The sequence below is a fragment of the Haplochromis burtoni genome, unplaced genomic scaffold (assembly GCF_018398535.1).
Source record: "Haplochromis burtoni strain Fernald_Lab_line unplaced genomic scaffold, NCSU_Asbu1 Contig_2231, whole genome shotgun sequence".
Classification (NCBI taxonomy): domain Eukaryota; kingdom Metazoa; phylum Chordata; class Actinopteri; order Cichliformes; family Cichlidae; genus Haplochromis; species Haplochromis burtoni.
Window position 1 is genome coordinate 1 of NW_024584592.1, and position 14,591 is coordinate 14,591.

At 39.2% G+C, this 14,591-nt stretch overlaps 3 protein-coding genes across 4 annotated transcripts; all 3 read right to left on the reverse strand.

The window, feature by feature from the left end:
* Window positions 1-2,212: 2,212 nt before the first annotated feature.
* On the reverse strand, window positions 2,213-2,551 carry LOC106632796 (dehydrogenase/reductase SDR family member 11-like; the record flags this gene model as incomplete). The annotated part of the gene is given in 1 exon segment (XM_042217569.1): window positions 2,213-2,551. A coding segment is annotated over 1 exon segment (132 nt), but the record flags the coding sequence as incomplete, so codon positions are not given.
* A 1,383-nt stretch (window positions 2,552-3,934) lies between these two features.
* On the reverse strand, window positions 3,935-9,053 carry LOC102307764 (dehydrogenase/reductase SDR family member 11). Its single transcript, XM_005952857.3, has 8 exons — window positions 8,989-9,053; window positions 8,711-8,859; window positions 6,410-6,619; window positions 6,052-6,146; window positions 4,830-4,959; window positions 4,595-4,687; window positions 4,444-4,509; window positions 3,935-4,320 (listed from the first exon to the last, which is right to left on the reverse strand). Exons 2-8 carry the CDS (start codon window positions 8,840-8,842, stop codon window positions 4,291-4,293), a joined length of 756 nt encoding a protein of 251 aa, XP_005952919.1. The 5' UTR covers window positions 8,843-8,859; window positions 8,989-9,053; the 3' UTR covers window positions 3,935-4,290.
* Window positions 9,054-12,089: 3,036 nt separating this feature from the next.
* Window positions 12,090-14,034, reverse strand: LOC102307439 (dehydrogenase/reductase SDR family member 11-like). Of its 2 annotated transcripts, XM_042217568.1 has the most exons (6): window positions 13,651-14,034; window positions 12,924-12,997; window positions 12,747-12,818; window positions 12,535-12,627; window positions 12,371-12,436; window positions 12,090-12,255 (listed from the first exon to the last, which is right to left on the reverse strand). In XM_042217568.1, exons 2-6 carry the CDS (start codon window positions 12,924-12,926, stop codon window positions 12,226-12,228), a joined length of 264 nt encoding a protein of 87 aa, XP_042073502.1. In that variant the 5' UTR covers window positions 12,927-12,997; window positions 13,651-14,034; the 3' UTR covers window positions 12,090-12,225. The 2 variants fall into 2 exon arrangements, with proteins under 2 accessions (XP_042073502.1, XP_042073501.1); XM_042217567.1 differs by lacking the exon at window positions 12,924-12,997 and having other exon boundaries at window positions 12,747-12,876.
* Window positions 14,035-14,591: the final 557 nt, after the last annotated feature.

Sequence of the window (14,591 nt, forward strand, 5' to 3'; positions counted from 1 at the left end):
AAGATCGAAACATTCTGCGCTTCACAGTTTCACTTTCATCTGGCAGAATGGATGACGCATCGTTAAGGACATTCTTTTATGAGGCAATGGCGATTGTCAACAGCAGGCCTCTAACGGTGGACAACCTAAGTGACCCAAGCAGCCCAGAGCCCTTGACGCCAAATCACCTGCTTACTATGAAATCAAAGATATCCCTGCCCCCTCCAGGCACATTCATCAAAGAGGATATTTACGCACGTAAAAGGTGGCGGCAGGTGCAGTACTTATCAGAACAGTTTTGGTCACGTTGGAAAAGGGAGTATCTATCCAACATCGCAACAAGACAGAAATGGCACACTCCAAGGAGAAACTTGAAAGTTGGAGATGTTGTCATGGAGAAGATGGATGATCTACCCCGCAATGAATGGAGATTAGCACGTGTAATGGACACAGTAACTGACAAAGACGGACTTGTAAGAAAAGTAAGGATTTGCTTCGGAGAAAGGAAGACTGAGAAGGGACAATGTGCAAGTAAACGTTCTATAGTGGAACGCCCAGTGCAGAAACTGGTTTTGCTATTAGAGACTGTTTAACTGTATTCTAAAGTTTAAGGTTCAATGGAACTATGTGTTATCATACAGTTTAATGGTTACGGGTCATTTCTTCATTAGGAAATCATTATCGCTTCAGTTAATTCCCAGTTAAGCTCTTAATGATTTGGTGGGAGTGTAAATGACCTCATTAATATTTGGTAAAGTGTTTTGTAAACTTATGAGTGGCTATTATATTGTTGGAGTGAATGCTTTTATTTTGAAAGTCACAGAGCGACAAGGTGCCGTAAATCAAGTGGCGTAAACCATATGGCAGAAGCGCGAGTTTTAATGCACAGAGAGAAGGTGTGCTCTATGGTTAATGGACGGGAATGGGAAAAAGAACGGCTATTAAGGTGCAACACTGAGTCGAAAGCAGTTTCTTAGCACCTGGTTGATGAGGGAACAAGGTTTGTAACAAAGTTTGTCCTGTAGATATGTATTTTGTTGTTTTACGGAGCATATAGCTGCTGACCGCTACTAAGCATAAAGGCTAAGTTTTCACCCACTAGAGGGCGCTAACGTACCTCGTCATGTTTAGGCAGCGATGCAACGATTTCCCTGTTATATGCAATAATTTACAAGTTTTAGTGTTATTTGTTATGTAAGGTAAGGAGAATTAATTTGTGATTAATGAATAAGTCAAAAGGTTAAAGGTAACACACTGTTTGATTTACTAATAGTCTTTTATTCTGTATGTTGTAGCTCTTACGGTGTGTTCACATACACGGCTGTTTAATAAAAGGATTGTGAACCATCAGTTTGAGAGACCATCTTTTCAACCGGGGATGCTACAAATACAATACATCATTATATAATTATTATTAATATACTATATGAGTATAGTCAGGGGCTAAAATGGGATTTGCAGATTTGAGAACCCTAAGATCACTGTAGTGGTTATAGCAGTGTGTGGAAAGGAATCAGGAGTCACAATAGGCTCTATTGAGAGCTCCAGCAGATTTGTCTACAGGCTGTGATCAGCTGACCTGTGCTGTGGCTGTTGACCCGTTGACCTGCTCTTTGTGGATTTACACAACTCATCAGTATGTAAGTTATCATGTCTGACTTCCGTCTCCTATACTGCCAAGTGCCAACATACTGTTTATACCATTTTTTTTATTTTACTGCATAGTACACAGCTTGGATCTGGTATTGTGCAGCTTATTTTAAACCATGCATATAGACCAATATATACAGCATAAATGATTTACTGTAAAACAAACAGTGTAACGGCGGATATGTAAAGCTAGCTCAACAACACGTAATATAACTATTCTGTAAAATAGTCAGATGTCAGATGTCTATTCATATTACTGTACAGAATTCACCTGCTTGCTGCTACTACTGCACATTCACCCAATGTATATACTATATGTTCTCCCCCCCATTTTTGCACATGTCGAGGAGCGTGTCAGGCTACATTTCACTGTGTGTTATACTTGTAAAACTATGCATGTGACAAATAAAGAACCTTGAACCTTGAACGTTTGTGCTTTTATTTTGGTAACTTCCTGTGTGACCGAAAGTGAATGTTGTAACAAAAAAGACGCAAGAAAACGGTAAACAACTGCTAACGGAGAAAACTGTATACCGGCATAACATAACTCTTCCGAAATCGAGTTTGTTATTTCAGAGCAAACCTGTATTTTCCCCACGTCCCTGGCGCAGCCCACCACTTTCATACCGAGCCGGACCAGCTCCACGGCTACAGCCGCCCCCATCCCGACCGAGGCTCCGGTCACCAGAGCCACTCTGCCCCGCCAGCGCTCCATCAAAGACAGCCCTAACCAGCTCACGCACCAAAAGTTTGAAGAGAGGAACGTGCCAAGATAGATACCCCTGACAGAATTAGTTTCCTCTGCGTCGGGAGCGCGCACTAGGTAGAGAGAACGGATCCCGTTGACTCCGCCTCCATTCCAACCAACTAGACGTAGAAACAGTGACGAACTATCAAAAACCTAAAGACGAGTGTACATTACCGTTCAGTTTGTGGGTTACAACTGAAAATGATACGTTTATTGTTCTCATCTGTTATCAGCAGTGTTGGTCAAGTTACTTGAAAATAGTAAGTAGTTACTAATTACTGATTACTTATTTTTAAAAGTAATTAGTTACTTTGTTACTTAGTTAGAATTAGGTTAGGGTAGAAACAAATTTCCATAAACGATCCATATAAAATAAAATAAAAAACTACACTAAACATTGTTACATTATTATACTGATAAAAATGAACTTTGACACAGAGTCATGTGTACAGAGTTATAATGGATGATGAATTGCAACTCGGTTATAGAGTAACATAAACTGGCTGCTCGCCCAGTTTCTTGGTGTCATCTCAGCATGACACAGCAGAAAAAACCTCATTATCATTAACTTTATTTATTATTATTTGTGGCAGTAGTATTAGTTGCAGCAGTTGGAGTATTTTAAATTGGATTTCTCTTTTAGGAACAGTTGTGGAGAAATGACAGACATGCTTTCTCTTCTCTGATAGCTTCTAGAAAAAACAGATGTTGCCAGTGCCATCATAATATGTGCTCAGCGCCTCTCTGCATTTTCAGAGTCGTGATTTTCTCTTGTTTCATGCTTTTTACTGTGACTTATTGAACTTTCCTTTTAATTGCATTTTAAACACAAACACTTTACTCATATTAAGATAACACTGATATAAGCATGGCAATACTGATGTATGGAATTTAAACCATGGCTGGTTCTTCGTGAAGAGCACAAAATGTCCCAAGAAAACATACCTCTGAAGATCATCACTATTTTGCATTTCAAAGCTCTGCTTTTACTTCCATTACAATATTAACCACTACAGGTCATAGTACAGTCGTGGCCAGAATCTACTGCTCTTTGGTCAAGTCACACTTGAAAGGGACCAAAACACCAGTGTGGCCAGCACTTTGACACTCTGCTGCCAGTTTTTGAAACCAAACTTATATGATTTCTTGGTAGGCTAAGTTTTGTATTGACAACTCCTTTAAAAGTGTACTCTCTCAGATACCTGCATTTAATTATTTACAACAAATGTATCATTTATTACAACCAAAATTAACACTAGCAAACAGTTCTCTATTGCATCCTTGACAATGGAGCATTGTGCTTGCTGAGCAGTGTCAAATTGTCAAGACACTCAGCGATTTTGTGAGTGTTTTCAGAAATATTTGCATCATCCACACAAACTGTTGGAGAGTGCAGAAATCTGCTACCGTACAAAGGAACCACAAGAGAGTTTTTAGTACAGCACCATATACCTCCTTGCCCCGAATTTTACCTAGTGACTGCCAAAAACTTCCAGCAACCATTCACCAACTGGTTGGAGAACATATATTAATGAACAAAGGCCACTTACCAGTCTCTAGGGCATAGCTAATAAGAACAGTTTATTGTTAATTCTGTTGAGTTCAATTTCAGTTTAGGTCAGTGTGCATCTGAATTGAACAAAAACATTCTCAAGTCTTTCTTCATTCGCATTAGAAAAATTAATTTTGGTAATTTTCTCACAGTCATTTTGACAGTTCTGTTTGATGAAAAATTCAACTTTGACTTGGCTTTTTATCATTTTAGGATCACGTAGGAGTATGCTCAGTAATGGTTGGTGGTTTTTATTTATTTTTTCTTAGCAGAGGATAAATGGAGAGCAGTGTTGAGCAGTCAGGAGGTTCACACCACTTTGTTGTGGAGGCTGGATTGTGTGCCTGCACTGTGATACCAGCTACACAGCTTCAAAGTTAATGTTGCCAACCTGAAAGGAAAGTTATAGAAATATTATCTTATTTTGAGTAATCTGGTGATATTTACAATATTAATGAGCTAAATTCAATAAGTGAACATGTAAAAAGTTGAAAATAAGAGAAAACCTACAAACCTGAACATGAGGCGGGGCGCTGAGCACGTATGTGACAGCACTGGCAATGTCTTTTGGTTCCAAAGGCTGTCAGAGAAGTGAAAAATGCTTAATAACTTTTATCAGAGTAATCATATTAACAATCTATAAACTGTGAGATTAATAATTATACCTTAAATTCCCTGTACATAGCAGCTACTTTTTCAGGTTCATTGCTGTGGAGCCGTGATACAAATTCTGTGTCCACAAAACCAGGAGAGAGGCTCTGTAAATAACAAAAGAAAAACAAAGGTAAAAGAAGTGTGATTGTGTGTCGACTTCGGAAAGTATTGTAAATGTGTCTCATAGCAGCTGATATTGGCTTTAAGGGCACTTTTTGGGTTTATCAGTGTTCTTTAAAACCTTACCGTGGCTCTGATATGAGTTTTTTCTGCACGCAGCTCCTGCCTCAGGCCCTCAGTCAGCGCGGTTACAGCGAACTTGGTCGCCATGTAGAAATGTAAATCGGGAATGGGATAGACATGATGTCCACCCAGACTACAACAGAAGAACATTTCACTAGGTCAGCATTTACCAACATATTTTTTATCTGATTTCAGGATCACACCTGTGTTTTATCCTTGGAGGAGGAGTCCTCTTTACCAAAGAAATGAAACGAGTGAGCGCCACTGGCATCTTAATAAAATGTCACCCTCTTCCTCCTCACCTCAAACTCATCTACTGAACTGAATTCCAGGATTGAATATACAAAAATGTGCACAAATATGCCTATTTATTCCCAATATCGGGAATAAAGGCAAATCTTTTCATTCTCACTATTGAAAACTCCACAGTTTCCATTCACTTCAGGTTAAGAGTCTTGGCATCATCCTAGACAGCTTACTATCCTATAAATCTCACATTAATGATCTCACTTGTTCTGCCTATTTCCATCTACGCAACACGGACCGATTGTATCCTTCTCTGTCCACCCAGTCTGTATCCTTTCTTGATCATAGTATAGTTACATCCCACACTGTCTATTGTAATTCTCTCTTGCATGGTTTCCCCCAAAAATCCCTCCATAAGCTTCAACTGGTTCAAAACTGCGCTGCCCGCATACCAGCACATCATCCATATCCTTCAGGAATGTCACTGGCTCCCTATGAAATTCTGAATGGCATACAAGTTTCTTCTGATTACCTTCAAGACCCTTCATAACCTTGTTCCTCCTTACTTTTCTGATCTGTCAAGCACTACCTCTTCTGCCCGCTCACTTCGATCTTCTTCTTCTATCCAGCTTGCCTTCTTTCCCCCTCAGCACCATGGGAAGCAGAGCTTTTAGCTGCTCTGCTCCCAGCCTGTGGAACTCTCTACCTCCAGATATAAGAAACATTGGTTCTCTCCCCCAGTTGAAATCTCAACTTAAAACCTCTCTGTTCAAGTCTGCATGTTCGCTGTGAACTTATTGTTTGTATATTTTATCTTGTTCTTTTGATTGTTCTTTGTTTGCCATTAGTGTTACCAACAGAAGCTCATAATCTCAATCTGAATCTGAGCATGATTATATTCAAAGATACTTGAAAGATGTTTAAATCATCAGACTTCACAGGCATGGCCGTCGTTGATCATCAGTAAATAAAACTGCACCTGTTTATGTTTATGATGTGCCCATCATCCACATTTCTCTCTTTCATTGACTGATAAGCTTCACGTGCACACATGCTCAGTGCAAGGACGTTTACCTGCAAGAAACCATGCAGAAAAATAAAAAGTAAAAATTATTATAATTATTATTATTATTTTAATGGGCTAAATTGTTTTTGGTGTTTTGCTGCTGTAACAGAATAATTCCCCAACTTTTAGAGCTACATAAAAGTGATAATTTTATTTCATTCAATATTCTGCAAAGAAAACATTCCAGTGAATGTATTTCCACATACCGCACACAAAATATTATTGAAGTCTAAGTCAAGATAATTGTTTTCTAAAATATCTGAGCTCTTACGTCCATCATGTTCTTCCATCTGCTGCTTTTGCCATTTAGCAACGGCTCTGGCTGTGCCAGACCAGCATTGTTGATGCACACGTCCACGCCTTTGTGCTGATTTTTGATCGCTGCAAACATGGACAGAATCTCCACCTCTTTGGTCAAGTCACACTTGAAAGGAACCAAAACACCAGGATGGCTGGCGCTCTGACACTCTGCTGCCAGTTTCTGAAACCAAAAGGAAATGGCAGATGATAAGATTTAAGATTAGAAAGGTAAGAATTAAGATTAAAATCTGCGTTTTTATTAATTTCTTATTTTCTAGTGAAAACTGTAGAGACGACAAAAAAACAAACAAACTGAAATTCAGATGTTTGTCATCAGTTCAGTTGTGTCCAGCCTTCTTTTTCTGCAATGGAGTAAATTGAAATTGAAAGTGTTGTGCCACATCTATCAATGAATCTATTGATCATCTATCAATAATCAAGTTTTACACACAGTCTGTATTGCCGTGCGACAATGACTGACCTGTTGTAAAACAGGTTTAATTACAGTTAAATAGAACGACTTACAGTGGGGCAAAAAAGTATTTAGTCAGCCACCGATTGTGCAAGTTCCCCCACCTAAAATGATGACAGAGGTCAGTAATTTGCACCAGAGGTACACTTCAACTGTGAGAGACAGAATGTGAAAAAAAATCCATGAATTCACATGGTAGGATTTGTAAAGAATTTATTCGTAAATTAGGGTGGAAAATAAGTATTTGGTCACCTCAAACAAGGAAAATCTCTGGCTCTCACAGACCTGTAACGTCTTCTGTAAGAAGCTTTTCTGTCCCCCACTCGTTACCTGTATGAATGGCACCTGTTTGAACTCATCATCTGTATAAAAGACACCTGTCCACAGCCTCAAACAGTCAGACTCCAAACTCCGCCATGGCCAAGACCAAAGAGCTTTCGAAGGACACCAGGAAAAGTATTGTAGACCTGCACCAGACTGGGAAGAGTGAATCTACAATAGGCAAGCAGCTTGGTGTGAAAAAATCACTGTGGGAGCAATCATCAGAAAATGGAAGACATACAAGACCACTGATAATCTCCCTCGATCTGGGGCTCCACGCAAGATCTCATCCCGTGGGGTCAAAATGATCATGAGAACGGTGAGCAAAGATCCCAGAACCACACGGGGGGACCTGGTGAATGACCTGCAGAGAGCTGGGACCAAAGTAACAAAGGTCACCATCAGTAACACACTACAACGGCAGGGAATCAAATCCCGCAGTGCCAGACGTGTTCCGCTGCTGAAGCCAGTGCATGTCCAGGCCCGTCTGAAGTTTGCCAGAGAGCACATGGATGATACAGCAGAGGATTGGGAGAATGTCATGTGGTCAGATGAAACCAAAGTAGAACTTTTTGGTATAAACTCAACTCGATCGTGTTTGGAGGAAGAAGAATACTGAGTTGCATCCCAAGAACACCATACCTACTGTGAAGCATGGGGGTGGAAACATCATGCTATGGGGCTGTTTTTCTGCCAAGGGGACAGGACGACTGATCCGTGTTAAGGACAGAATGAATGGGGCCATGTATCGTGAGATTTTGAGCCAAAACCTCCTTCCATCAGTGAGAACTTTGAAGATGAAACGAGGCTGGGTCTTCCAACATGACAATGATCCAAAACACACCGCCCGGGCAACAAAGGAGTGGCTCCGTAAGAAGCATTTGAAAGTCCTGGAGTGGCCTAGCCAGTCTCCAGACCTCAACCCCATAGAAAATCTGTGGCGGGAGTTGAAAGTCCGTGTTGCTCGGCGACAGCCCCAAAACATCACTGCTCTCGAGAAGATCTGCATGGAGGAATGGGCCAAAATACCAGCTACTGTGTGTGCAAACCTGGTAAAGACCTATAGTAAACGTTTGACCTCTGTTATTGCCAACAAAGGTTATGTTACAAAGTATTGAGTTGTATTTTTGTTATTGACCAAATACTTATTTTCCACCCTGATTTACGAATAAATTCTTTACAAATCCTACCATGTGGATTCATGGATTTTTTTTTTCACATTCTGTCTCTCACAGTTGAAGTGTACCTCTGGTGCAAATTACTGACCTCTGTCATCATTTTAGGTGGGGGAACTTGCACAATCGGTGGCTGACTAAATACTTTTTTGCCCCACCGTATGTAAGCCTGACACAGCTGGAAGATCTTGTGTAAAATATACTTTGCACTCTCGCAGAAAGTCTGAGTTTTCATTCCAGCCTGACAGAATTAAAAATGATTTGCATATCAAAAACTATATGAGTCTTTCACTTCAGAACAAACTTGTATTTTTCCAACATCTCTGGCGCAGCCCACCACTTTCATACTGAGTCGGACCAGCTCTACGGCTATAGCCGCCCCAATGCCGACCGAGGCTCCGGTCACCAGAGCCACTCTGCCCCGCCAGCGCTCCATCACAGCTTGGATACCTGCTACACGCAAGAAAGAAAAACAAGTATGAAGAGAGGGACGCTGGGTCTCCAGGATAGTTACCCTTGAGCTCAAACTGTCCTTTAAAGCAAGCTATCTCTCTCTATATATACTGTATATATATATATTACAGAAAGAGGTTGCAAGTCTTGGTGCAGCCTTCACGCCAATGAATGGAAAGCAGTGATTGATTAAACACTTGTTATTCGTTACACTGCCAAGCTAAATCAAACAAAAGCTCTTATCTCAAGCTTCCATGTTATATTTGTTTTAGTACTCCCTGTACAGTTCTTTGTACCTTGCACTGCCACAATAACATCTACAGAGTAAGTTAGACCTGTTTCTTCACTTTAATGTGCAATAAATGGAGAATAATGTGTTTGTGACCATCATCGGTGTTTCCTCTCTAACACCAGAGACTGAGAAAGTGTCACTAAAAGAATCCTGAATCAAAATCTATGCTGCAACAAAGAATTTGGTAGAAGTTTAAATTTAAGGGAAAAGAGCAATATTGAATTGAATATTGTTTAGTTTTTATTCAAGTTTCTAAGCTTTGTTTTGTTTTTATGTAAACAAAAAATAAATAACTACATCCAACAAGACTTGCATTGTAAAGTTGAACACATAAATGCTGTTTTAACATAACACCGTAGTTTTAAACTGGAATAAACCTGGTCATTTATAAACCAGTTGTGAACAGTGAACTTTTTCACAGAGTCATATTTACAAAAATGGATGATAAATTGTAAATAATTGGTTTATTCATTTCTTTGCAGCAAGACAAACTAATTGCCCACCCAGTCTCTCTCTCATGTCAGCATGACACAGCAGAAAAAAAACTCCATCATCATGATAGCATTAGCAGTAGTAGAAGTAGTAGCAGTATTTAATCGGTCATTTAAATATATTGTCTTTGAGAACGAGATCTCTTTTTGAATACACAAAGACATGTACAGTTTAAGAGTAGACTGATAAACAGACACACATTATTCAAACACACATTATATATGCTCTTAAATTCAGAAAAACTTCACTTTACTTTTTAATATGTTTATGGCAAATCAGTCTCTGTTTAATTTGGTCATCCATGGGCATCTCCTGCTTAAATCAGCACAGAATGAGAGAGAGATGAGGCACTGAAGGAACTCTGAATTGATATCTATTCAACAGCAAAGATGGTGGTAGAAGTTTATCTTTTATTTTGGAGCATAGTCAACCATTGTTTCCTCTTCAATCAGATTTCACTGGTGATTCTATACATGCAGCTCCTATGACCAGTACAATTAACTTTAATTTAGATACTACTTCAAAATAATTGCCCAAATAAGTAACCAGAAGTGTTGCAAGGATGGATGCCAAGTTGTGAGAGTCACTTCTTCAAGACCTTTGGCGTCATACATAAGTGTAGCAGTTATTTGCTCTACCTGTGGGTTCATCTCATTATACAAAACAGCCCACCAACAGAATTTGCTATGCACACTACATAAACTTGATACTGTGTTCTCCATAAAGACTGCCTAGTAGGTAAATTTTCCACAATAACTGAAATGCTAGTCCCTGAAAACTTCACAGGCTGACAACAGCTCTTCATCTTTGGTCTGTTTGTGTCAGCATAACTGCCCCTTCACCTAGTACATAAAGGGGGAAAGGTTAATAACTAATAAACATTAGGCGTGTTAGTCATTTCATCTTGTATTGCTCCCTGCAGCTGAGTTTGTAACTACACCGCTCTGTGATAAGATCTGGTAAGTTAATCTCATTTGGTGTTAATTAACAACAGGTGCACTAGAGCGGCAATGGTGAAACAACCCGTGAATTATGGGGTTTCTGTTCAGGGAAACCTTTTGTGGTCGCAAATTTTGAAGCCATCATGATAATCTTCTCCCACCAACGATGTGGAGATCCAACCCTTTTAGATCCAATTAAAATCAAGACACTCAAAAAGATGCTCTGGAAAAGAGTAGAATTCTTGGAACAGAGTTTAATACACTGAATCATATGAACAGCAGGAAAAATACATACAGACATTTAGCAAGAGAATTACAAAGCAGAAAACAAGCAAAGCAAAACCCCGGGGTGTACAGCCTTAAGCACAGACAGTAGGACAGTAGGTCCTTAAAACATTAGCTGGACAGGTATCTGCTCCTTTGTGCAAGGAGGAACATAAAGAGCATAAATTGATACCGCCAAATGGCCCCAGATTCACCTGAGAGAAAACCAACAGAACACTTCAGGGACAATATATTTCTGTCCATGTGATGCCACCAGGTTGCAACTCAGGCAGTCCAGGACCTCAGTAATGCAGGGGTCCATACCTGGGAGTTCCCCCAGGATACCTCCCAGTTACCCAGTTGCTCCATGATTTCCACCCCCCCTTGACAGCTTATGTTATATTTGCTAAGTACTGTAAGCAGTGTCTGAAAGAAATGACACAGTTTTTCTGATATGTATTCAACCAAAGACAGGGTGGAATTTCCTTGGCTATCTTGTTAGTTATAGTAATTCTTCTGGGTGTTTTGTCTATGCAGATATAAAAAAAATGTATTATACTTACCTTAATTACAATATCTTTAAGTAATTTTATTGAAATTGTTGTAATTTTTTCAGATATTTTGCTTTTACCTTAAATATATTCTTTGTTTTTATTCTTATATAAATATTTGTGTACTGGATATTCTCCACAGGACATTTTTATTTAAATGTCCTATTACAAACAGCACATTAAATATCCTTTACCACAACAAGAGCACTGCAATGAAAGAAATTTCCCTGAAAATCCTTTTATTTTATTCCTTAGTGAAAATTATCAGTAAAATGTTATACAGTGTTTTCATGAGTACATAAAGTCAGTAAAAATTACATTAAGGTACATTAAGGTGACATGCTGCAACTTCTCACTGAGATGGAAAAAACACAGATATGGTAAATGTTTCACAGACTGTTTTGAAAGGAGGCTACAAATGAAAGATGCAACAGTTTCTCCTCAGGGATGAGAACATACACTCTGTGTATGTCTAACTGACATCCTCATCGACGGTTCTAACCAGATGAAATGAACACCTGCTCAACAGTAAAAATACTTAAATACTATCCAGCAACTGAGATCTGTTACAATAAGAAGGAAGCTGTCATTAATCAAAGTGTTTTCATGGGCATTCCTTGCTGGCCAGTAGGACGCTTGTAAAAAGGTACCACAGGGGCCTTTGATAAGAAGACAATTAGACAGAAAACAGCTGGATGAGTTTCCTTTATTTTATCCTTCTGTGAATTGATTACAATCTGACAGTGTTGAGAAGTAAGGAGAGCCGGTCACACTACTTTGATGTAAAGATTGGGATGGGTCTCACGGCCAAGTTGCATGACACCTGCTACAGACCTTCAAGAAAAATCTCCCCAATCTGAAAGAAAAGATAGATGAATGTTATCTTATGACTAAACTGCTGATATTTAAAATGCAAAAGACAAACATTCAAAAGGTCACAAAAACGATGAAAATATGAGACAATCTCAAACCTGAACATGAGGAGGGGCACTGAGCACGTATGTGATGGCACTGACGAGGTCTTTTGCTTCCAGAGACTATCAAAGAAGTTAAAAGTGCTTAATGACATTTTAGCTGAATAATCACATCAACAATACTGTAGGAATTGTAGGAAATGAAGGAAGAATAATTTTACCTTATAATCAGTGTATACAGCAGCTGCTTTATCAGAATTGTCTCTGTAGAGGCGTGATGCAAATTCTGTCTCCACAAAGCCAGGAGAAATGCTCTGCAAAATGACATTATTAATGAGGATTCTTCAAGAAGTACTGTGCGTGCATCTCATAACAGCTGACATTAGTGTTAAAGGTACTTTGGAGCTGGTTAAAGTGTCTTTCAAAGGCTTACTGTGGCCCGAATATGAGTGTTTTCTGCGCGCAGCTCCTGCCTCAGGCCCTCAGTCAGCGCAGTTACAGCATACTTGGTACAGGTGTAGAAATGTACATCAGCATTAGGAAACACTTGATGACCACACTGGCTGTAACAGACAGAGATTTACAAGCTGCTAATCAAATCAGCATTTACCATCCATCTGTTTTCTTCTGCTTATCTAATGCGGGGTTCTGGAGCATCGGGTACAGCAGAGACAGGTCCCAAGTCTGTCACAGGGTTAACACAGAGACACAGACACGATTCAACTAAACTAACCCAACTAACTGCATGTCTTTGGACTATGTGAGAAGGTGAGAACTCTTGGACACAAGGAGAAGATGCAAACTACACAGAGAAAGATGCTGGATTTGAACCCAGAAGTTGTGAGGAAACAGCGTTAACCACTGCACAACCATGCTGTTGTGCTGTAATTTGGCAGTTTCTATATAATTTCAAGTAGTTATTTGTGTATTAATTTCATTTGGTTATTCTGCATTTTTCCTTTGATGATTTTCATAGTACACTGAAAAATCTTTTGGTTCTGAGCTGCTAGTTGCCAATGAAAGCACTATGAAGATTTGACTTATGGCTTTAGGATATTGTTATTGACATTTTTCACAGCTGTCTGGCATTTTTTTTTATTCGATTAACCAGTAATAAAAGCAATCATTGGCCATAGTGAGGTTTAAATCAATTATTTTTTATTTATTTAGCCGCAAATCACAACAACGGTGCTTTATATAGTAAGGTAGAGCCTAGAGAGTTGGCAAAAGAAGCTCATAATCTCAATATGATCATGACTGAGGTATTTGTGTGATGATTAAATCAATAAACTTCACAAGCATACCCATCACTGTCCTTAAGTAAAATAAAACTGCACCTGTTTATGTTTATGATGTGCCCATCATCCACGTTTCTCTCTTTCATTGACTGATAAGCTTCACGTGCACACATGCTCAGTGCAAGAACGTTTACCTGCAAGTGACCAAAGCAGCTAAATAAATGGTAAAGAAAATCTCTGGAATTTTGTTTTTCTAAAATAACTCTGAGTCCTTAAATCCAACATGTTTTTCCAGCCACTGGTTTTGCCGTTTAGCAGCAGCTCTGGGTGAGCCAAGCCAGCGTTGTTGATGCACACGTCCACGCCTTTGTGCTGCTCTTTGATCGCTGCAAACATGGACAGAATCTCCTCCTCTTTGGCCAAGTCACACTTGAAAGGCACCAAAACACCAGGGTAGCCGGCGCTCTGACACTCTGCTGCCAGTTTCTGAAAAAAAAAAAAAAAAAACAGGACATATATATATATATCATTGCAGTATGAGTAAATTAATCATAATAAGCTCCAGCAGATTTCTTTGTGTACAGGTTGTGATCAGCTGACCTGTGCTGTGGCTGTTGACCTGAGGTTTACTGCTCTTTGTGGATTTGGACAGCTCCATTCATCAAGATGTAACCCATGCATATAGACCAATATATACCGCATAAAATGTGTTTTTCTTTATTTGTTTCTTTATTTTTTGCTTCTCTCAACTCTTCTTCTTTGAAGCGTACATCAATAGGATTGCCTTATGCAATTTGTTATTGCTCCATCCATTTCGGCTGAAATCGGTTTGGTGCATAGATGGAAATAATAACTCCCCTCAAATGTCTTTATCATAAACTAATGCACCTGTTTTAAGAATTAGAGTATTTATAATTTATTCACAGTAAAACAAAGGGTCTGTCTGCTCGACAGCCCCAATATGACGTTTGCCTGACAGAGCTTCATATTAAAAATTCCTTTTCATTAGAGTTTTACATTAAATAATCTCTGTTGAAATC

What these genes read in the sequence shown, in the direction of transcription:
- LOC102307764 (XM_005952857.3), bottom strand. Translation starts at nt 8,842, where the DNA reads ATGGAGCGCTGGCGGGGCAGAGTGGCTCTGGTGACCGGAGCCTCGGTC. An exon ending in CACATCATAAACATAAACAG is followed by an intron (nt 4,960 to 6,051) that starts GTGCAGTTTTAT and finishes CTTCTGTTGTAG; the next exon opens with TCTGGGTGGACATCATGTCT. An exon ending in AAACTCATATCAGAGCCACG is followed by an intron (nt 4,688 to 4,829) that starts GTAAGGTTTTAA and finishes TGTTATTTACAG; the next exon opens with AGCCTCTCTCCTGGTTTTGT.
- LOC102307439 (XM_042217567.1), bottom strand. Translation starts at nt 13,724, where the DNA reads ATGTGTGCACGTGAAGCTTATCAGTCAATGAAAGAGAGAAACGTGGAT. An exon ending in CACATCATAAACATAAACAG is followed by an intron (nt 12,877 to 13,650) that starts GTGCAGTTTTAT and finishes TGTCTGTTACAG; the next exon opens with CCAGTGTGGTCATCAAGTGT. An exon ending in ACACTCATATTCGGGCCACA is followed by an intron (nt 12,628 to 12,746) that starts GTAAGCCTTTGA and finishes GTCATTTTGCAG; the next exon opens with AGCATTTCTCCTGGCTTTGT.